Below are 24,180 nucleotides of genomic sequence, written 5' to 3'. Positions count from 1 at the left end.
GGGGGGGGGGGGGAATCCATACAGTTACTACAACTTTGACTACAAGTATCGCATTTTTGCTCGGTAACGTTAGCTAGTGCCAGTTTGCTGTGCCTTCGCCAAAACTCCTATATTTTTCATACTACAGCTTGTTCCATCTTCTTTTTAAATAGTGAGCCAACATGTTTTCGGCACCATGACTGATCAAAACAAATTCTCATGTCTCTCGTCTCTCTTTAGCAGACATACAGTTGAAGTCGGAAGTTTACATACACTTAGGTTGGAGTCATTAAAACACTCCACAAATTTCTTGTTAACAAACTATAGTTTTGGCAAGTCGGTTAGGACATCTACTTTGTGCATGACACAAGACATTGTTTACGGACAAATTATTTCACTTATAATTCAATGTATCACAATTCCAGTGGGTCTGAAGTTTACATACACTAAAATGACTGTCAAATAAAATAAAATAAAATGCATTTATATAGCCCTTCGTACATCAGCTGATATCTCAAAGTGCTGTACAGAAACCCAGCCTAAAACCCCAAACAGCAAGCAATGGAGGTGTAGAAGCACAGTGGCTAGGAAAAACTCCCTAGAAAGGCCAAAACCTAGGAAGAAACCTAGAGAGGAACCAGGCTATGAGGGGTGGCCAGTACTCTTCCGAATGTGCTGGGTGGAGATTATAACAGAACATGGCCAAGATGTTCAAATGTTCATAAATGACCAGCATGGTCAAATAATAGGTCTGGTACAGGTAGCACGTCCAGTGAACAGGTCAGGATTCCATAGCCACAGGCAGAACAGTTGAAACTGGAGCAGCAGCAGGGCCAGGTGGACTGGGGACAGGAAGGAGTCATCATGCCAGGTAGTCCTGAGGCATGGTCCTAGGGCTCAGGTCTTCCAAGAGAGAGAGAGAAAGAAAGAGAGAATTAGAGAGAGCATACTTAAATTCACACAGGACACCGGATAAGAGAGGAGAAGTACTCCAGGTATAACAAACTGACCCTAGCCGCCCGACACATAAACTACTTATAAATACTGGAGGCTGAGACAGGAGGGGTCAGGAGACACTGTGGCCCCATCCTATGATACCCATGGACAGGGCCAAACAGGAAGGATATAACCCCACCCACTTTGCCAAAGCACAGCCCCCACACCACTAGAGGGATATCTTCAACCACCAACTTACCATCCTGAGACAAGGCTGAGTATAGCCCACAAAGATCTCCACCACGGCACAACCCAAGGGGAGGCACCAACCCAGACAGGAAGATCACATCAGTGACTCAACCCACTCAAGTGACGCACCCCTCCTAGGGACGGCATGAAAGAGCACCAGTAAGCCAGTGACTCAGACCCTGTAATAGGGTTAGAGGCAGAGAATCCCAGTGGAGAGAGGGGAACCGGCCAGGCAGAGACAGCAAGGGCGGTTCGTTGCTCCAGAGCCTTTCCGTTCACCTTCACACTCCTGGGCCAGACTACACTCAATCATATGACCCACTGAAGAAATGAGACTTCAGTAAAGACTTAAAGGTTGAGACCGAGTTTGCGTCTCTCACATGGGTTGGCAGACCATTCCATAAAAATGGAGCTCTATAGGAGAAAGCCCTGCCTCCAGCTGTTTGCTTAGAAATTCTAGGGACAATTAGGAGGCCTGCGTCTTGTGACCGTAGCGTACGTGTAGGTATGTACGGCAGGACCAAATCAGAGAGATAGGTAGGAGAAAGCCCATGTAATGCTTTGTAGGTTAGCAGTAAAACCTTGAAATCAGCCCTTGTCTTGACAGGAAGCCAGTGTAGGGAGGCTAGCACTGGAGTAATATGATACATTTTTTTGGTTCTAGTCAGGATTCTTGCAGCCGTATTTAGCACTAACTGAAGTTTATTTAGTGCTTTATCCGGGTAGCCGGAAAGTAGACCATTGCAGTAGTCTAACCTAGAAGTAGCATCATTTTTGGACAGAAAGTTCTGATTTTTGCAATGTTACGTAGATGGCAAAAAGCTGTCCTTGAAACAGTCTTGATATGTTCGTCAAAAGAGATCAGGGTCCAGAGTAACGCCGAGGTCTGTGCCTGTAAACAGCTTGGAAAATTCAAGAAAATTATGTCATGGCTTTAGAAGCTTCTGATAGGATAATTGACATAATTTGAGTCAATTGGAGATGTACCTGTGGATGTATTTCAACGTCTACCTTCAAACCCAGTGCTTCTTCGCTTGACATCATGGGAAAATCAAACGAAATCAGCCAAGACCTCAGAAAAAGAATTGTGGACCTCCACAAGTCTGGTTCATCCTTGGGAGCAATTTCCAAATGCTTGAAGGTACCACGTTCATCTGTACAAACAATAGTACGCAAGTATAAACACCATGGGACCACGCAGCCGTCATATCGCTCAGGAAGGAGACGTGTTCTGTTTCCTAGAGATGAACGTACTTTGGTGCAAAAAGTGCAAATCAATCCCAGAACAACAGCAAAGGACCTTGTAAAGATGATGGAGGAAACAGATACAAAAGTATTATATCCATAGTAAAACAAGTCCTATGTTGACATAACCTGAAAGGCCGCTCAGCAAGGAAGAAGCCACTGCTACCGCCATAAAAAGCCAGACTACGGTTTGCAACTGCATATGGGGACAAAGATTGCACTTTTTGGAGAAATGTCCTCTGGTCTGATGAAACAAAAATAGAACTGTTTTGCCATAATGACCATCGTTATGTTTGGAGGATAAAGGAAGCCGAAGAACACCATCCCAACCGTGAAGCACGGGGGTGGCAGCATCATGTTGTGGGGGTGCTTTGCTGCAGGAGGGACTGGTGCACTTCACAAAATAGATGGCATCATGAAGGAAAATTATGTGGATATATTGAAGCAACATCTCATGACATCAGTCAGGAAGTTAAAGCTTGGTCGCAAATGGGTCTTCCAAATGGACAATGACCACAAGCATACTTCCAAAGTTGTGGCAAAATGGCTTACGGACAACAAAGTCAAGGTATTGGAGTGGCCATCACAAAACCCTGACCTCAATCCTATAGAAAATGTGTGGGCAGAACTGAAAATGCGTGTGCGAGCAAAGAGGCCTACAAACCTGACTCAGTTACACCAGTTTTGTCAGGAGGAATGGGTCAAAATTCCCCCAACTTATTGTGAGAAGCTTGTGAAAGGCTACCCAAAACGTTTGACCGAAGTTAAACAATTTAAAGGCAATGCTACCAAATACTAATTGAGTGTATGTAAACTTCTGACCCACTGGGAATGGGTCAGAAATAAAAGCTGAAATAAATGATTCTCTGTACTATTATTCTGACATTTCACATTCTTAAAATAAAGTGGTGATCCTAACTGACCTAAAACAGGGAATTTTTACTTGGATCAAATGTCAGGAATTGTGGAAACTAAGGTGTATATAAACTTCCAACTTCAACTGGTATAGTGAGCAATATGTTTGGAACATCAAATGGCAATAAAATTGCATTATTGATTTGCAATACATATAGAATCGTGAGAATCTCAATACATTTCATATCGGCATCTAAGTATTGTGATAATACTCTATCGTGAGGTCTGTGGCAATTCCCAGCCCTAGGCATCAGGCAGTCATTTTACAGCTGTCTCCTGAGAAGTGCACATTGGATTAGTGTGGAAAACTCCACTGAGGTATATTTCAGTTCATATAAATATACATACGAACAACAACTTACAGACGCACACAAACAATGACTTCATCTCATCTGCCCAGATCTGCATGCTCACACCCCCATCCCTAATGCCTGCATTACTGTTTGCCACTTGGCCTTAAATTGTACCAATTTGTTTTTTTGTCGCCCATGCTATTTCATTATTTAAATAATAAATCATTTGATTTTTCCATTGTGTTAATGATTGCGGATTGATTGATTTCCATGTTTTTAGTAGACATTTTTCAAGATGAGTGATGAAAAGAGAATCCTCCAGTGCATTGGGCATCTCACTACACCTCCATGTCTTGAAATATGCAGATAGATGGATTAAACGTAAGTTTACATTGTAATACTTCTGACAGCCAACTTTCTAGCTCCGCCCATAATTTTTGGACTTTATAGCCGGGGTGTTCATTTCTACAGCTCGTTGGAGCGATCAGGTGTTAGGCGTGATTTACCTTATCTTCATCACGCTTGTTTATACTAACACCTCTTTAAAATGTCCACTTCATAACACTTTTATGAGTTTCCTATAGAGACCCACCAAAAGAAACCCAAGCCTTAGATTGGTCTGTGGCCCAAAGATAGCTGGGGTCAGAAGTTTAACTTCTTTAGGGAAACAAGTGTATGGAATGTAGTTCTATTAGGAGAGTAAAGCCCTTTTAGAAGTGATTTTTTTAAAAACACTGCAGGCATGTGGTTTTAATATTGGTGTTATAGCTAGCTAGTGGTTCCTCTGTTGGATCATAACAGGCAGAGAGGATTAGGTTGCGTCCCAAATGGCACTCTATCCTATACAGTGCTCTACTTTTGATGAGGTCCATATAGCTATGGTCAAAAGTAGTGCACTATATAGGGAATAGGGTACTATTTGGGATGTACCCCTATTCTATTCTGCTGTAGTCTTGGAAACTATTGACTTGTAAGACCAACATATCCCTACATGGAAACATTGGCATAGTCAAGTTTACTCCAAGAATATATATTTTCTTAAAATATCTGCGGCAGAATATTTTTTTAAACCAGTGAATGATGAAACATCAAATATACCCACACATATCCCCTCAGGAGGCGAAGGACAATGTTAAATACAGGTTTGTTCACATTAAATGCCAAAACCACAAAAGAAGTATCTACACTGTCTCACCCACTCACAAAACATTAACCTTGGTCTGTGGAGACCCCATTTGGCTAAATCCTTTAAATGAAACTCTATGATGACTGAAGCATTCTCCTGATGGCTCAAAACTGACCTTTTCAACAGACTAGGCATGAGAACACATTCTAATCAGGTATCAGTGTGAACTGTGGTTTCCCTTATCAGACTCTGCAGATAGGACTGCTAGCTCCTACTTTGATATTCCCAATAACTGGTATAGACGTTCACAAGTAGACCCAGGGAGGGTCTGGAGGGTCTAGTGGAGGGTCTACTCTCAAGTTTTCTTTATCATTCCGTTGTGTTAGCAACCACAGGGAAAGGGACATTTATTTAATAAAAATCTTAAATAAGAGATATTTGAACATAAACTGAAACAGCTATGAGAAAGTTGTTTATTACACAAGATCTCACTTCGGTATTCAATGTTTGTCCCGGGGGAGGATAATCGTCTATGGGTGTTCAATGTTTGTCCAGGGGGAGGATAATCGTCTATGGGTGTTCAATGTTTGTCCCGGGGGAGGATAATCGTCTATGGGTGAAGTAAAAGTAGGTAAGGATTAAGGTTGTTAAAACAGGATTCATTCCAACTGGTTAAGGTTTGGGTTAAGGTTCAAACAGAAAAAAATCTAATGAGTGCCTTGCACGGGGATTGAACCCTCGATCCTCAGAGCCGAAGCGCGCCGTTTATGCCCTTCCTCTAGCCCCATCCACAACGCCCAAGCCGCGAGCCTACAGGATGGTAATACGTGCTCACATTGCCCATTTTGGACGGTATTGAAGGCATCTCCCGATGTCCTAGGGACCTGGACAAAACGTTGAATACTGAAGTCTATCGTCCAGTAGGCTGGTGTGATCTCGCTGGTTTATTAAAGCAATGAGAGTGTCTTCAGTACAGTAGTGCATCCTGTTTATACAGGATGTGATAAGTACTAACCCCAGTATCCCTCTATTTTAGGACATGGTACGGTAGGAATTTGGTTGCGTCCCAAATGGTACCCTATTCCCTAAATAGTGCACTACTTTTGAACAGAGATCTGTTGCCATTTGGGATGCAGATGTGGAGCAAGACTGCTGTTATAATGTTATAAAAGAGGAGCCGTGATCTTGCGGCCTGTGTTGGGATAGATCTCACCAAACGTTAAGGAGGTTGCCCCCGGAGACAGGGAGTGGGAGTTACCCGGGCTCTGAATGGAATGTGTGATGGAACAGGGTCAATAGACTGTTGCTTCACTTCAATGACAAGTGATGTCACCATATGAGACACTTCTCAATCTGGCCAGATGGTTCACAACATCACATTTGATTTATATAGCCTATTTGGATGGCTCATCATGAGATTTATAGATGCGTTTGTTTATAAGCTTTTTGTTTGTTCAAACTCTGTGAGAGTATGGTGGAACGCCAAGTATGTTTTTAGGGGTGAATAATAACTTTCATTTCTGTTGAATTTTCACTTAGGGTGTTTTCATACTTGGTCCCTTTCAGACCATTTTTGAGAACTTAGCGCAGTTTGCAGAATTTTTTTGTGCAGTGTGAACACTCCAAAACATTGAGGCAATCTCGAGAGGTAGTCTAAGTGTGGTTCGCGCGAATTCTGCATTTCGGGTCCCCTTTTTAGGGCAATGCGAACACAAAGCTCCCCATGTTCACTTGCCATTATCCCCGCACCACACACTAGACTACTGCAACACCGTTTCCCATGCCATAACTCCTCACATCGGTACCACAAAAGACAGAAGATGATGATTTGCAGGTTTGCAGGAAAAATAGGGCTGTTTTTGGATATTGATTAGCGATTGTCAAGAATGTGTGATGTTTAGTTTGGATTATTTGTTTGACATTTTTTGATGTATAGGTTAAGAGAGCTTCATAAACTGTTCATTCGATTGTGGGATTTGAATAGTGGGAGAAGACAACATATTTGTTCAGAATCAGAATTTTGTAGGGTACAAAATCAATTCTAGCTCTTAAAGGGGCCTACATGGGTGTTCAATTTTCAATTACAGAATTATTTAATATGCTGTTATTATTCTGCTATTTATTCTTTTACCAATAATATTTACATGTTAATAGTATCTTCTCATTAAAACAATTATGTCTCATATTTTAACTAAATGCAATCAATTAGTTTAAAAATGTAAGTAGGTACAGTTGAAGTCGGAAGATTACATACACCTTAGCCGAATACATTTAAACTCAGTCAGGTTTGTCAGGTTTGTAGGCCTCCTTGCTCGCCCACACATTTTCTATAGGATTGAGGTCAAGGCTTTGTGATGGCCACTCCAATACCTTGACTCTGTTGTCCTTAAGCCATTTTGCCACAACTTTGGAAGTATGCTTGGGGGTCATTGTCCATTTGGAAGACCCATTTGCGACCAAGCTTTAACTTCCTGACTGATGTCTTGAGATATTGCTTCAATATATCTACATCATTTCCCTACCTCATATTGCCATCTATTTTGTGAAGTGCACCAGTCTTTCCTGTAGCAAAGCACCCCAACAACATGATGCTGCCACCCCCGTGCTTCACGGTTGAGATGGTGTTCTTCGGCTTGCAAGCCAACCCCTTTTTCCTCCAAACATAACGATGGTCATTATGGCCAAACAGTTCTATTTTTGTTTCATCAGACAAGAGGACATTTATCCAAAAAGCACGATCTTTGTCCCCATGTGCAGTTGCAAACCGTAGTCTGGCTTTTTTATGGTGGTTTTGGAGCAGTTGCTTCTTCCTTGCTGAGCGGCCTTTCAGGTTATGTCGATATAGGACTCGTTTTACTGTGGATATAGATACTTTTGTACTTGTTTCCGCCATCATCTTCACAAGGTCCTTTGCTGTTGTTCTAGGATTGATTTGCACTTTTCGCACCAAAGTACGTTCATCTCTAGGATACAGAACGTGTCTCCTTCCTGAGCGGTATGGCTGCTGCGTGATCCCATGGTGTTTAAACTTGCGTACTATTGTTTGTACAGATGAACGTGGTACCTTCAGGCATTTGGAAATTGCTCCCAAGAATGAATCAGACTTGTGGATGTCCACAATTTTTTTTCTGAGGTCTTGGTTGATTTCTTTTGATTTTCCCATGATGTCAAGCAAAGAAGCACTAGGTTTGAAGGTAGGCCTTGAAATACATCCGCAGGTACACCTCCAATTGATTGAAATGACGTCAATTAGCCTATCAGAAGCTTGGCATAATTTTCTGGAATTTTCAAGTTGTTTACAGGCACAGTCAACTTAGTGTATGTAAACTTCTGACCCACTGGAATTGTGATTCAGTGAAATAATCTGTCTGTAATGGTTTGTTGGAAAAATAACTTGTGTCATGCACAAATTAGATGTCCTAACCGACTTGCCAAAACTATAGTTTGTTAACAAGACATTTGTGGAGTGGTTGAAAAACTAGTTTTAATGACTCCAACCTAAGTGTAAGTAAACTTCCGATTACAACTCCTATATCTACAGTAGCTGTCCTATAACACATTCTGATGGAATGGCTTTTCCCTGCACTTTGTAAAAACCCAGGGTGCATTGAGTGAATATTGGGAAAATATCTTGGTTCCTTTCTAAGCATAGCAATGTAGAAGACTCGGACCACAAAATAGGTGAGGTGAACTGGCAAAAGAGTTGAGACCCCATTCAAAGGCAAGTGCAGTGTGAATACAAACATTTATTATTTTTTTTTGGGGGGGGGGTTGCCCTAGAATTCACTTTAAAGAGGACTGAGTTCAATTATTTTAAAGAGTGAATGTGAATATGTGAAAACACCCTTAGTCTCTTATTGATATCAATGCATGACTAAGTGAAAATTCTAATTATGATTTACCCCTTAGTCCTACTAGGAGGCGAACTGACTTTGTTATTGACATTTTCTTAGAGAATGGCCACAGAGAAGATACGTTAAAGAGAGCTGAGGCCTTTCTTGTTTGAAAGCCCATGCAGGGTTCTGTGTGTATATGGACTGTGTTTAGCTGGAGCTCTTTGGCAACGCTGCTCTGTCAAACATTAGAGCAGAGAGAGAGAGACGAGGGGTCTGAAAGAGGGAACCAGACAGGCTGTGGGCCCAGAGCCACGCAACACACACACACACATACACCAGGGGAGGCTCCTCAGAGGAGGAAGGGGAGGAACCTCTTCCTCAGTGAATTTCAGAAAATTAAAATAGTAAACATTAAACATTTTGCAGCATGAACTGACATGGTTTCCACCCAATTCAAAGGATTAGAGAATGAATCTAGTACTAAAAGCATAAGCTACAGCTAGCTAGCACTGCAGTGCATGAAATGTGATGAGTAGTTGACTCAGAGGGAGAAAGACAAATCAGTGGTTCCGCCTTTAAAAGTTGTCACACTGCAGCACACCTTGCGGGCTGCAGCATTCTGTGGCACGTTATTTAATAGTCAATAATTTTTTCTGTTAATGCAAGGTAGTGCTAGTTTGACCACCAGGGGGCATATTTGAGAAGCATTTGAGAAATTCTCTGGTAATGCCAGAAGACTAAAACCTTTTTTGTGATAACATAGTATATAGGATAGATTTTAAGAAATGTGGCTTAATTAATTTGATTAATATTATGGTGTATTAATATTATTCCTTGAAAAACAAAAAATGAAACCCTCAGGGTTTCCGTTAGGATGGAATGGAAAATATGGTGCTGTACAACGTGACGGTTGGGAGTAGGCTACAGCATAAGAGGATTGGGGATTCTAAATTGTTTGCCTTCATTAGACAACTTTGTTCCAATAGTTCTGTAAATCAGTGATATTTATTCCCATAGTAATATGGATCCATAGCTAAATCATCATCTGTATTTTGAGAGAATTTGTATCATTCTTTTATTATCGAAAGCATAATGCATTATGGGGCGGCAGGTAGCCTAGTGGACTTGTAACAGAGGGTTTGCTAGATCGAATCCCCGAGCTGACAAGGTAAAAATCTGTCGCTCTGCCCCTGAACAAGGCAGTTAACCCACTGTTCCTAGGCAGTCATTGAAAATAAGAATTTGTTCTTAACTGACTTGCCTAGTTAAATAAAGGTTAAACATTTTTAAATAAAGATGTTGATAAAGAAATAATCACAGTCAGAAGACAGTTGAAGACACTTGCTTGCGTGGAATTATGGAAAGGCTCAGTAAGAAATGTTTTATATATATAATATATATATATTATGACCAGAGAAAGTTAAGTACTGCAGTGCATCACCTCCTCATGGACTGCACCAGATTTGCCAGTTCTTGCTGTGAGATGTTACCCCACTCTTCCACCAAGGCAACTGCAAGTTCCCAGACATTTCTGGGGGGAATGGCCATAGCCCTCACCCTCCAGTCCAACAGGTCCCAGACGGGATCCCGGCTCATCGCTGGCCATGGCAGACCACTGACATTCCTGTCTTGCACAGAACGAGCAACATGGCAGGTGTTATTGTCATGCTGGAGGGTCATGTCAGGATGAGCCTGCAGGAAGGGTACCACATGAGGGAGGAGGATGTCTTCCCAGTAACGCACAGCGTTGAGATTGCCCGCATTGACAACAAGCTCAGTCCGATGATGCTGTGACACACCGCCCCAGTCCATGACGGACCCTCCAACTCCAAATCGATCATAAGCTCATTCCTTCGAATGATTAACGCAAATCCGACCGTCACCCTTGGTGAGACAAAACCGCGACTCGTCAGTGAAGAGCACTTTTTGCTGGTCCTGTCTGGTCCAGCGACGGTGGGTTTGTGCCCATATGAGACGTTGTTGCCTGTGATGTCTGGTGAGGACCTGCCTTACAACAGGCCTACAAGCCCTCAGTCCAGCCTCTCTCAGCCTATTGCTGACAATCTGAGCACTGATGGAGGGATTGTGCCTTCCTGGTGTAACTCGGGCAGCTGTTGTTTCCATCCTGTACCTATCCCACAGGTGTGATGTTCGGATGTACCGATCCTGTGCAGGTGTTGTTACACGTGGTCTGCCACTGCGAGGACGATCAGCTGTCCGTCCTGTCTCCCTGTAGCGCTGTCTTAGGCGTCTCACAGTACAGACATTGCAATCTATTGCCCTGGCCACATCTGCAGTCCTCATGCCTCTTTGCAGCATGCCTAAGACACGTTCACACAGATGAGCAGGGACCATGGGCATCTTTCTTTTGGTGTTTTTCAGAGTCAGTAGAAAGGCCTCTTTAGTGTCCTAAGTTTTCATAACTGTGACCTTATTTGCCTTCCGTCTGTAAACTGTTAGTGTCTTAACGACCGTTCCACAGGTGCATGTTCATTAATTGTTTATGGTTCATTGAACAAGCATGGGAAACCCTGTTTAAACCTTATACAATGAAGATCTGTGAAGTTATTTAGCTTTTTAAGAATTATCTTTGAAAGACAGGGTCCTGAAAAGGGGACTTTTCTTTTTTTGCTGAGTTTATATTTCATTGTATATATATTTTTCACTTAGCTAGCGTCAAATGCAGCTAGCTAGTTTTGCCTACTCAAACACCCGGATCAAGCAGAGAGGGATGCTATGTTAGCTAGCTGGATATGGCTATTCAACACTGGAACTTTTCCAAGTCAAGGAGGTTTTATCAATTTATTGCCACCGGGGCCCGCCGATGTAACTGCTAGACTGCTTGCTGCTGACTGTACACTGCACTGCGTGATTGTAGCGGGTTTACTAATGTGTTAGTTATAGTAAATAACAGTATGTAACAACGATGTAGACTGTATAGCGGTTAGCAGTCATGGAAAGGTTTTTTCCCCTGGTCACAGACAGCTGATGTGTTGTGCACTGGTCCACAAACGAAAGGAAAAGGTGAGAGGAGGAGAGCACGTAGATAGATGTGAGAAGGAATTATATATACAACGAGCTGTTTGTATGTGGCTGCTATGAAAGTGAACTGTGTTTGCGTGTGATCAGGAGTTTATTCATTGCTCCGATTCTGTTGAAAAACGCTTCTTAAATGGAAGCAAACGGAATGAAACGGAGATAAACGTACTTCAATTTGTCCAATAAGCTCTTCTTTGCAACTGTTGGACTAATGATTACACACTAGGTCTGCTAGATGCTGGCAAGAGTGAGCAAAATGGTATTGAAAGTGTCACTCCCTGTCACCTTGATTACTAAAAATAATCTCGACCTGTGCACATACGTTGTACGTTTTCATTCATTTGGCTAGATTGTAGCAACCTCCTGTTGGGTACAAGGAAAATTCCAGTATCATGTAGTAGCCTAAACCTATCAATGTTACATTGAGCTGGGGGAATGGAAATGATTGACAGTCAACCAATTTGCTGTAATAGAAATAAAGCCACGTTCATCAAAAAAAAAAAAATCTTCCCTCATCTTAAATGACACCGATTGCCACTGACACACACACACACATACACACATGCAAAACATAAATTACAGTAATACCCAAACACAGAACCACTTCAGAAACCAACAAAGATCAATATGGTAGCTGTAGACTGCGTCCCAAATGACACACTATTCACTTTATAGCAGTGGTCACCAACCGGTCAATTGCTATCGGTCAAGGCATTCCTAGTCGATCACCAAACACTTCTGTAAAAAAAAATATTAATGATAAAGCCTTGAGTTCCATTTATTTTTATTTGTTTCACACTGTTGGCAGTAGGTGCTCTTGATTCAGCAGCCCTAGCGCCGGAAAGGCAGTGTTCCCATCATGTGTCTGAAAGTAGAACGCCGCCTACCCGACAGCCCCTGAGAGCAAATCAAGTGCTCTTATAGGACTACCACTGGCCAATTGCTCAGATCACCGTGTCTGCACAGTTTCTTCAAGCTATAGACTGAAAAAATAAGCTTCGAACGCACAGCAAAGTTGATACCTTTTAAAACCATGACTAGAGAGAGACTCAACGAGTACAGCAAAGAGCTGCTGTTTTTATGATTAAGTTCATGTTTAAGTTGTTATTCAGCAATGTCAACACTTTGTTCAACACTTTTTTTATAAGCCATAAAATGTCCATTCTGCCTACTTCCACTCACGCTACAACCAGCACTGCAGCTGCAATGAATGAGTGTAGCAAAGTGTTCCAATGAGCTTGTTATTATTAGCGGCTTGTGACTTTTTAAATATCGAAGAATATTTAACTTTCTCTGGTCATAGGAGTAAAGCAGTACGGCTTGAGTTTTGGCATCAGCTGGAAGACTGTCCCCCTTTCTCAGCGGAGGGAGAGCGGAGGGACGGTGAGTTGGGTGAGAGGCAGCCTCTCAGCTGCTCCCCCCTTCTCTGACTGACCATCAGATGCAGGCCATCAGTCCAGTAAACACATTTTAAGCTAATGATTATGCTCACTCAGCAGTGCCTCATAAGTAACACAACACATGATCTATTACCAGTGTAATCATATACCTACATTTTTGTTACATTTTATTTCAAATTGGTCTGAGAATAACAACATAGGCTGGGCAATTCAAGCGTAGCTAATATGCAGTGATAATGTATTGGACCTATAGCTAGGTGCACTAACCTCATTGCTACAGAATTGTTAATTGGTGAATTGGTTAATGTTTCATAGGCTAATATTTTATAAGTCATGTTTAAGACACATCTGAGTGGTAGATCTCGGCTTGCTTTTTGACTCAGAAAGTGATCTTGACTCAGAAAAGGTTGGTGGCTACTGCTTTATAGTGTACCATGTCTCACCAGGACGAATCCTCTATGGTCCTCACTAAGCTATGCAGGAAGGAAGACAGTTCAGCTTGCAAACAAACAACGGACGGAGTGCATTTTAATACCAGAAGCACAGTGTGCCAGATATGTAAAACAAACACAGGGCTTTTTTCAGATGCCTTCAGTTTCCAGTCAGACAAGCTTTCCAAACAAATGGAAGCATTTTTATTTGCCTCCTAACTTTCTGTCTCCAGCTCTGTAGCCCAGGAATCTACAAGCGGGAATGCTCATTTAAACACAGAACAATAAACAAGTCAGTGATTTGAGATCCAGGCAGAAGGCCTCTGTCTCATGTTTATTCTGCTACATCTGCTAAAGCTCTGCTAATTGCTTGCAGATAACAGAGGGGAGAGCTGGATTGAGATACCTCAATTCAGTTCTTTCCATTAGAGACACTCCGCTTTGATTGGCTGACTTAAAGGAGTTGAGTCGTTGTGTGTTAGGCGACTTGCTTTCACTTAACAACAACTCCCAGTGAAGTGATGGTCACCACATGGGACAACCAGTATCACTGGGAGAACTAAGGAGATTCGTTTAAACATCAGTCTTACCAGATTGAGCCTGTGGCCTCTAGATAACAAGACATCTTGAATAAATGGCAGTGGCACAGAAGAACATAGCTGAAATGTGTATAATTGTGATGTATTGCATCAACCCTTATCTCTCTCTTTCCCTCTCTCCCCCTTCCCTCCCTCACGCAATCTTCTCTCTCTGTTTTTTTTTTACTTCTCTCTCAATTTTTTTGCTCTTCCTCCCCTTTCTCCCCCACCCCTCTCCCTCTCTCTCTTGCCAACCCTTCCCCCTCCATATCCAGGTGATACAGCTGGCCGACAGCAGGCCCAGAAGCCCCAGCCCCCAGCCTCAGAGAACAGCAGTGCGGCCCACAGTATTGGCAGCACACAAAGCACGCCCTGTTCCAGCAGCAGCACAGCGTAGCCTTGGGGCCAGCGGAGAAGGATAGCCCCCCACCCCTCTGCAGGGCCACAGGAAGGGCCACACGGGTCACAGGGAACTGGGTTTGCTAACATTTGTTTCCCCGCTCAATGAAAGGAATTATTTTGGGATGCTTTGTGAAAACAAAGAAGAAGAATTTATTAAAAAAGAAGACAAACAAAAGGATTTTGTAAGAATGCCTGATGTTGCTGTTTAAATTCGATGTGTACCATTTTATTTCAACACAAGTCGTTAAGATTTTGTGACAGAGCTACTGTACTGGAAGGACTGGTCTGAAGGGGAAATAGTACTAATACCACAGAAAGGCAACAAGGCCTCACATCTCTAGAGCGATAGAACTCTAGCTACGGACAAGAAACAACTGTTAGTGAAATACCAGACTTTTTTTCTTATCCAAATGCTGCTTTTTCTGCAACCACAACAGAGTTTTGACCTTAAATGTCTAGTTGAAGCTGTAAACAAGCTAGTGTACACCAATAGCACTGGAGACCGTAAAGCTGCCTGTCTGCACACACCATCTGTGGGTGTTAGCAAGACTAGTGAGCGGAACAACATGGCTGTCAACCAGAGTGTTAACCCCTATCAATATGCTATATAAATAATAGATGCTACCTCCTATCCACATGTTCTAGGAGATAGTCAAATCAACAAGTTGAATCAGAGAGCAATAGTGTGAGAAGGAGCCTCTCAGCAGTCTCTTTTCCCCTCAAAGCCAGATAGAGTAAAGCATCCTGCCATGTGCTATTAATCACTTGGAATCTGAAAGGACTTAATAACCAAGCAAGATATATACATAGATAGATACCAAGAAATGTGAAAGACAAAAGTAATGTGAAAGATATCTTGATGAACCCTGTTTGCAAGCCAGCTAGTCATGACAATCGGTCAGGACTTTGGCAACGCATCCGTCTAAACATACTGTTGTGACAACATCGATGACAAAGTATCAGCGGTGTGCATTTGGTCATATTGAGTGATGATTGCTTTGCAGTCCTTCGTCTCAAGTTTGATTGGTGTTACACAGCTTGGCTTTCGGCAGTATGGGTTTCTCATATACTATATAAAAACAGCCATTGTAAAGCTATATATATATTTTTGCAACTATTGTAAATAATCTAAAATGTTATAAGGAGAAAGTCAAAATATAATGTGCAAGATTGTGTGCATTCGAAGCCTTATGTTGTTAAATAAGACATGGTAAAGTGGCTATGTTTGGCCAGTATTCCCATATATACTATAATGTTTTATGTTTTTATCCACTGTGAGGTAACTAAAATGCTACTTGCTGCAGTGTTGGATCATAAATATATATACAGTATTGTAATTGGGCATTGCATTTGGAGCACAGTAATTGGGCATTACATTTAAACCACAAAAACAACGTGCCATTCGATCTGGGTCCGACACCACTAGGCCTTCAGCTGTTTTCATTCTGATTGTACATAATAATGTTGTACACAATTTCATACCAACATTTACATTTTTCACAGCAAATAATTGAGAACCTGATATAGTTGAGATTGTGGAATGAAAATATAAGCCAAAATAGTAATTGTCTGGTTTTGTTCAGTAAATCATACTCAGATTCTCAGCTTTCAAGTATATTTTCTGTATGTGGTAAATACATTGTCAATCTTACTCACCAGGGCATGAAATAGTTCAATGTTGCAATATACTGGCGCCATCTTGTCATCTTAATGGTGTACTTGTTCCGACAAACATTCCACATCCTGATTATTTACGCCCTGGTGTCATGTTCAACATGTATTGTTTCTCTCTGTGTTTATAGACATATTTATTTTATTTTACCTTTATTTAACTAGGCAAGTCAGTTAAGAACAAATTCTTATTTTCAATGACGGCCTAGGAACAGTGGGTTAACTGCCTTGTTCAGGTGCAGAACGACAGATTTTTACCTTGTCGGCTCGGGGATTCGATTTTGCAACTTTTCGGTCACTAGTCCAATGCTCTAACCACTAGGTTACCTGCCGCCCCAGTATGGGCACTTAGATGTACATGATTGTGTACATAATTGTGCACATAATTGTACTACTATGGCTGACCCTGTAAAACAACACATTTCACTGCACATATTCGGTGTATGTGACAATACAACATGTTTGTTTTTTTATGTCATGTGCCATGCTAATGCAAAGCCAAAAGAGTTCCACCGTCATAGAATCCATGAATGTTCTCTGGTGTGCCTTTACTTTTAGTAGTTGGGGGGTTTGAATAGAAATATCTTTTTTTAGGAGAAAAGGGATGGTTTGTACTAATTTTACTTTGTGGTTGGGCGTGTAAAAGAAAACCCAATACATTAAGTAAACGTAATTTGCGTTAGATCCTACTTTTATGTGTTAAGTGTTTTATCGCAAAGCTTTGAGCCTGTGTTGTATGTAAACATGTGTAGCTGTCTCCACAGAAGAAAACAGAGTATAAATATATTTGTGGATAAAATGATATATATTTGAAAGTATTTACCTAGAGACAATCTATTGTTGACTCTTTCAGTACTGTGAATTTTTTTGTGTCGTGCTCTTTCTATTTTTCATAAATGTACATACAGTGCATTTGAAAAGTATTCAGACCCCTTCCCTTTTTTCACAATATGTTACTTTACAACTTTATTCTAAAATGTATTAGATATATTTTTCCCTTATCAATCTACACACAATACCCCATTATGACAAAGCGGAAATATGTTTTTAGAATTTATTGAAAATGTATAAAAAAATATGTATTCAGGCCCTTTGCTATGAGACTCGAAAATGAAGCTCAGGGGCACCCTGTTTCCATTGATCATCCTTCAGATGTTTCTACATCTTGATTGGAGTCCACCTGTGGTAAATTCAATTGATTGGACATGATCTGGAAAGGCACACACCTGTCTATATAAGGTCCCACAGTTGACCGTGCATGACAGAGCAAAAAACGAAAAAAAGTCATGAGGTCGAAGGAGCTCCGAGACAGGATTGTGTTGAGGCACAGATCTGGGGAAGGGTACCAAAACATTTCTGCAGCATTGAAGGTCCATCATTCTTAAATGGAATAAGTTTAGAACCACCAGGACTCTTCTTAGATCTGGCCGACAGGCCAAACTGAGCAATCGGGGGAGAAGGGCCTTGGTCAGGGAGGTGACCAAGAACCCGATGCTCACTCGGACAGAGCTCTAGAGTTCCTCTGTGAAGATGGGGGATCCTTCCAGAAGGACAACCATCTCTGCAACACTCCACCAATCAGGCCTTTATGGTAGAGTGGCCAGACGGAAGCCAGTCCTCAGTGAAAGGCACATGACAGCCTGCTTGGAATTTGCCAAAAGGCCAAAAGAAACAAGATTCTTTGGACTGATGAAACCAAGATTGAACTCTTTGGCCTGAATGTCAAGCATCATTTTCTGGAGGAAACCTGGCACCATCCCTACGGTGATGCATGGTGGTGGCAGCATCATGCTGTGGGGATGTTTTTCAGAGGCAGGGACTATGAAACTAGTCAGGATCAAGGGAAAGATGAACGGAGCAAAGTACAGAGTGATCCTTGTTTAAAGTCTGCTCCAGAGCGTTCAGGACCTCAGACAGGCGAACGTTCCCCTTCCAACAGGACAACGACCCTAAGCACACAGCCAAGACAACGCAGGACTGGCTCCGGGACAAGTCTCTGAATGTCCTTGAGTGGCCCGGACTTGAACCCAATCAAACATCTTTGCATAGACCTGAAAATAGCTGTGCAGCGATGCTCCCCATCCAACCTGACAGCTTGAGAGGATCTGCAGAGAAGAATGGGAGAAACTCCCAAATACAGGTGTGCCAATCTTGTAACGTCATATCCAAGACTCAATGCTGTAATCGCTGCCAAAGCGGCTTCAACTAAATACTGAGTAAACGGTCTGAATACTTATGTAAATGTGATATTTCTAAAAACCTGTTTTTGCATTGTCATTATGGGGTATTTTGTGTAGATTGATCAGGAATGTTTTTTTTTAAATCCCTTTTAGAATGAGGCTGTAGCGTAACAAAATGTAGAAAAAGTCAAGGAGTCTGAATACTCTCCGAAGGCACTGTATATTACTTTATATATTTCTGTTTCTAAAAGATATATATAAATATTAGCAATTTTCTTCATGTGATGTTTTGATTTTTAGAACATTTCCAAACCCATTAGTTCTCACTCCGTGTTGAATTTGGTTCCATTGACTACCTTAAAAGGATACCGTTTTTAATTGAATTTGTTCTTTGTAAACATAGAGACGATTAGATATTGTATAGCATTACAAAAGTAATATATTTGAAACCCACATCTTACATATGAACACGAATGTGACATTATTGATAATATATAAGTAAGCAAGACTAAAGTGCTATATAAACACAACGGAAAAGTAGTATAACATTTTATTTCCATAAATCAAAAGATCAGATTTTCTGTATAGTCTGTTCCTATCACATATTCATCTGTCGTAGTACAGGTTTAGCTGTGTTCATACTCTCTGAACTCTGGTCTTGGTCGATGTCTTGTTCTGTGATTGTGCCAGAAGAGTTTTTTTCCTTTTTTTTTTGTTTTAGCTATAGTGTATGTGAGTTCTCTCTGAAATGTTGCTTTCTCTAGTGGAATGGCAGTCTTCAACATTCATCATTTTGCATTGATAACATTCCTGTAGTTCACTGGCTTTTCTTACCGACTGCTCGACGTTTACCCATGAACCTGTCTCTTCCTTTTATCTCCTCCCTGTCTAACGGGGTACAGGAGGTTGAGGACCTTCATATTCCCATTATTGTCCAAATACCTATGAAGAGGAATAACCTCCCTGTAGGAAGTTCCATCTGAAATTACACTTTATGAATTTGGATTCGATTAGACATTCTATTTGTAAGTTAAGATTGCAAATCACTGTTAGTAAATCTTACAGTGATAAGAGTATTGTGGAAAGTAGCACAGGGGAGTTTTGCTGGTTACAGCCAACCTGTAAGAGGGGCCCCACTTTCATACAGTACATAATAGCAAATTGTATTGCTTTAGTTGTTTGAACCTTTTTATCAACATTTATCTACCTCATTTTGTGAGTTTGTGTGTGTGCTGAATGTGTATGAATATGTATGTACTTGTGTGAGAGAAAAAGAGAGAGAGTTGTGTTCTACTATTTAATATGTTGTAATGGTTGAAAGGGCTCTATGTTTTTCTGTACAGTGCCTTCAGAAAGTGTTCATACCCCTTGACTTATTCCACATTTTGTTGTTACAGCCTGAATTCAAAATGGATGAAATAGATTTTTATTCTACACACAATACCCCCATAATGACAAAGTGAAAACGTGTTTTCAGAAATGTTATCAAATTTATTGAAAATGAAATACAGAAATATTACCTTTGGCAGCAATTACAGCTGTGAGCCTTTATGGGTAAGGCTATAAGAGCTTTCCACGCCTGGATGGTGCAAAATTTGCCCATTATTCTTTTCAACATTCTTCAAGCTCTGTCAAATTGGTTGTTGATCATTGCTAGACAATTTTCAGGTATTGCCATACTTTTTCAAGTAGATTTAAGTCAAAACTGTAAGTCGGCCAAGTCGGAATATTTTTATTGTGTTCAGGCTTCCTTATTTTCACTCTGTCTATTATGTTAGTATTGTGGAGTAACTACAATGTTGTTGATCCATCATTCTTTTTCTCCTATCACAGCCATTATACTCTTAACTGTTTTACATCCACCATTGGCCTCAATGGTGAAATCCCTGAGCGGTTTATATATCAGAGTGTAACTAATATCCCCACCATGTTCAACGGGATATTCAATATCTCTTTTTTTTTCTCCCAATGGGTGCCCTTCTTTGTGAGCCATTGGCAAACTTCCCTAGTCTTTGTGGTTGAATCTGTTTGAAATTCACTTACAGATAGTTGTTTTTGTTGGGGTACAGCCTTGGGGTAGTCCTTAAAATATAATTTGAAACATTATTGCACACAGCGTGAGTCCATGCAACTTATTATGTGTAATCACATTTAAACTCCTTAACTTATTTAGGCTTGCGATAACAAAAGGGTTGACTACTTATTGACTCGAGACATTTCAGCTTTTCATTTTTAATGAATTTGTAAAAGATTCTAAAAACATAATTCACTTTGACATTATGGGGTATTGTGTGGAGGCCAATGACAAAAAAAATATCTATTTAAGCAATTTCAAATTCAGGCTGTAACACGACGAAATGTGGGAAAAGTAAATGGTGTGCATACTTTCTGAAGGACCTGTATATGTTCAAGTCTAAAATCTTTCAAACTTTTCCACAATTTGATAGTCAATGTACTGTAGATGCCCTCTCCCTACCATTGGTCAGTTGGCTGTAGGGCGGCAGGTAGCCTAGCAGTTAGAGCATTGGGATAATAACCGAAAGGTTGCTGGTTTGAAAACATGAGTATGTCGATGTGCCCTTGAGCAAGGCACTTATCGCTAACATTTGCTCCACTCCAGTGGTGCCATACTACTATGGTTGACCCTTTAAAACTGCACCTTTCTGGTATATGTGACAATAAAACATATTTTTTTGTAGTTTCATAACACAACCAAAGAAGTCCCTTCTCAAATGCTAGTCGAAATACCCTTCTTCTCAAAGCTATTTCTTAATACGATTTTTGTTTTTGTTTTGCAAAGCTTTTTGTAAATAAAACATGCTGTAAATATGCATGATATTTTGTATCCACAATTGTATACATAATAAATTCTTATAATCCTTCATAACTTGTTCGGTCTGTTTCTTGTCTTCCTCTGATTAAACAATTATTCTTATGTTTCTATCAAGTGTCAAATTTGTAAAATAACAACAGGCTGAAAGTACATTTTGGACTATTGAATGTTGGTGAGGACGGAGCCATATATGCTTCATTCTGGACTTTACTTAGTCATTATCTCACCCAGAACAGTGTAGATATCCCTATTCCTGTGTGCCTTGTCTTATATTAATGAGTTGTAGTAATGATGTGTTAGGTTTGGCAGCGTGTTGATGATGTCATCAGGCTCCTCTTGGGTGAGGTCATTACATGATGCAGACCATGTGGCCTTCTAGCACAGGGGACGAGGGGGAGACCGCCTAAACGTGTACACACGTGTACGACCACACTCAGGCAAATGCACGCACGCAAACACACACTCTCTCGATCTCTCTCCCCACAAGCTAATCAGGCCCATCTTCTCCTTTGATTAGGAGTCCGTGGAGTCATGTATACGCATAGTGGGATGTCATACTGTCAGAGAGAGGGAGGCCCAGGGTGAGGTGGATAGGAGATCTGATAATGATGCCATCCCAACCATGTTTGAGTTGAACAGTCCAGACCACACTTCTCAAAACTTACTGACCACTGGAGGGCAAAAAGTCCTGCATGTGGCCCTGCCTGTATGATGTCACTCTGCTGGCCTGAGTGTCAGCCCCTACACCTTCCATTTCCCCATGGCTTTAAAGGCTTTTAGTAAGACACGCTGCTTGCAAAGGAAAAGAATATCAAACAAAGATTAAATTGCAACTGAATGAAGGTGCTCAGCCGTTTGTCATTTTTTTGTGATCGACAGTTGGCTTCAAGCATTGTTTTATGTTACCTGTGTGTGAAGGCGCCCAGAACCAGTCCAGGAGTGATTTCTCACTCAGCGGGACAGGCCCCTCTCCAAGTTATGACTAATTTGTTTTGCACACTTCTCCAACTCTTCATTCATATGCCTCCTCAGATCCACAGCCAGATGTTGAGATCACTGATTTTTGATATGATTATTTTCTATAACAGAGAAAATGTGTTCTTCCTTGACAACCATTCAACCAGACCAGACCAGTTTGTAGAGTCCAAAGCTAAAGCACTCAGACACCAGGTTGCAAATGGCACCATATTCCCTATATACAGTAGGGCACTACTTTTGGACCATTCACTATATAGGGAATATGGTGCCATTTGGGTCGTGGGACAGACTTTCTGTACATCAGAAAGTATTGAATCATACCAACAACCCAGAGAGAGGATTACCATAGAATAGGGACGTAACCAATTATTACTTAGTAGGTCAAGACAGTTTTGGGGGGCTTTGTCCTAGTTAGTGAACGTGGCCAAGTAGGTATGGGATTATTATGACGAAAGAACTACGTGAGTTTGTCATTTTTATTTTGTGGTCGCATGTTGCGATTCGTGGTTGCAAATGTGTAATTTAATATCGCAAGCTTGTATCATGATGTGTAAAAGATTTAACAATGTTCGCAAACGTGTAACGGGACATTTGAATACGTTCAATAAGATTTGCAAGAATAATTTATTTTCAGAATTATCACAAATCCATTTACGAGTATGAATAGTCTGTCACGTTACCAAGAGATTTGTAAACTTGTAAAAAAAAAATGTAAATTTGTAGAAAGACATTCGCAAATTAAATATTTGCACCCTGGGGGCAGGAGCTATTACTCCTGACCAATCAGTTCCCTCTGACAAAATCACAGCCGCCTAACTATTGGCTGGATTGTTCCATCAATCAAATCTCAGGAAGTATCTACCCACATGATCAAATTAAACCAAAATTATTTACTTGAAAGTAATGATATTTTTTTTAATCTGTGTTCATCAATGTTTTTGTGAAAAGACATGACAGTAGTTTGCTTATCATGTGAAATATAATGGTACATTTCAGACGAACTCCAGACATTGCATTGACAACCACTATTGTATTAGCTAGCTGGCCTCTGACATTCATCCTAGCTTGACTATCAACTGGCTAGCTTTATCAGGCAGCTTTAGATGCGAGGGGGGAAATTATATATTTGTTAGTTACCATCTGATTGATAAAGTTGATTATAAATGTCATTAGCTATCTAGATAGCTAAATTGAAACTGCTGGGGGAAAGCTAATCCAAGTTTATCATTTTAAAAGGCGAATTGATCATTAGAAAACCCTTTTACTATTATGTTAGCACAGCTGAAAACTGTCGTTCTGATTAAAGAAGCAATAAAATGGGCTTTCTTTAGACTAGTTGAGTATCTAGAGCATCAGCATTTGTGGGTTCTATTACAGGCTCAAAATGGCCAGAAACAAAGAACTTTCTTCTGAAATTCGTCAGTCTATTCTTGTTCTGAGAAATGAAGGCTATTCCATGCGATAATAGTCTTTAGATTGCACAAATCCACAAATAATTAGAAAGGAGATCCAATTTTGATAAACTCCTATGTCTACTGGGTGAAATACCACAGTGCAATCACAGCAGCAATATACAGTGCCTTGCGAAAGTATTCAGCCCCCTTGAACTTTGCGACCTTTTGCCTCATTTCAGGCTTCAAACATAAAGATATAAAACTGTATTTTTTTGTGAAGAATCAACAACAAGTGGGACACAATCATGAAGTGGAATGACATTTATTGGATATTTCAAACTTTTTTAACAAATCAAAAACTGAAAAATTGGGCGTGCAAAATTATTCAGCCCCCTTAAGTTAATACTTTGTAGCGCCACCTTTTGCTGCGATTACAGCTGTAAGTCTCTTGGGGTATGTCGGGCGTGCAAAATTATTCAGCCCCTTTACTTTCAGTGCAGCAAACTCTCTCCAGAAGTTCAGTGAGGATCTCTGAATGATCCAATGTTGACCTAAATGACTAATGATGATAAATACAATCCACCTGTGTGTAATCAAGTCTCCGTATAAATGCACCTGCACTGTGATAGTCTCAGAGGTCCGTTAAAAGCGCAGAGAGCATCATGAAGAACAAGGAACACACCAGGCAAGTCCGA

General features: G+C 40.8%; 1 protein-coding gene across 1 annotated transcript in view; it reads left to right on the top strand.

The window, feature by feature from the left end:
• Nucleotides 1-21,164, top strand: part of LOC110521712 (transforming growth factor beta receptor type 3) — a 135,526-nt gene extending 114,362 nt beyond the window's left edge. The window contains exon 17 of the mRNA XM_090231878.1: nt 14,303-21,164. Within this exon, the coding sequence (XP_090088004.1) occupies nt 14,303-14,424 (122 nt within the window). The 3' untranslated portion in view covers nt 14,425-21,164. The remainder of the gene's footprint in view (nt 1-14,302) is intronic.
• The last annotated feature ends 3,016 nt before the right edge of the window (nt 21,165-24,180 follow it).

Source organism: Oncorhynchus mykiss, chromosome 4, assembly GCF_057628025.1.
Source record: "Oncorhynchus mykiss isolate SJ-2025 chromosome 4, ASM5762802v1, whole genome shotgun sequence".
Lineage (NCBI taxonomy): Eukaryota > Metazoa > Chordata > Actinopteri > Salmoniformes > Salmonidae > Oncorhynchus > Oncorhynchus mykiss.
Note: the sequence above shows the minus strand (reverse complement) of the source record. Positions and strands in the feature narration are given on the sequence as shown.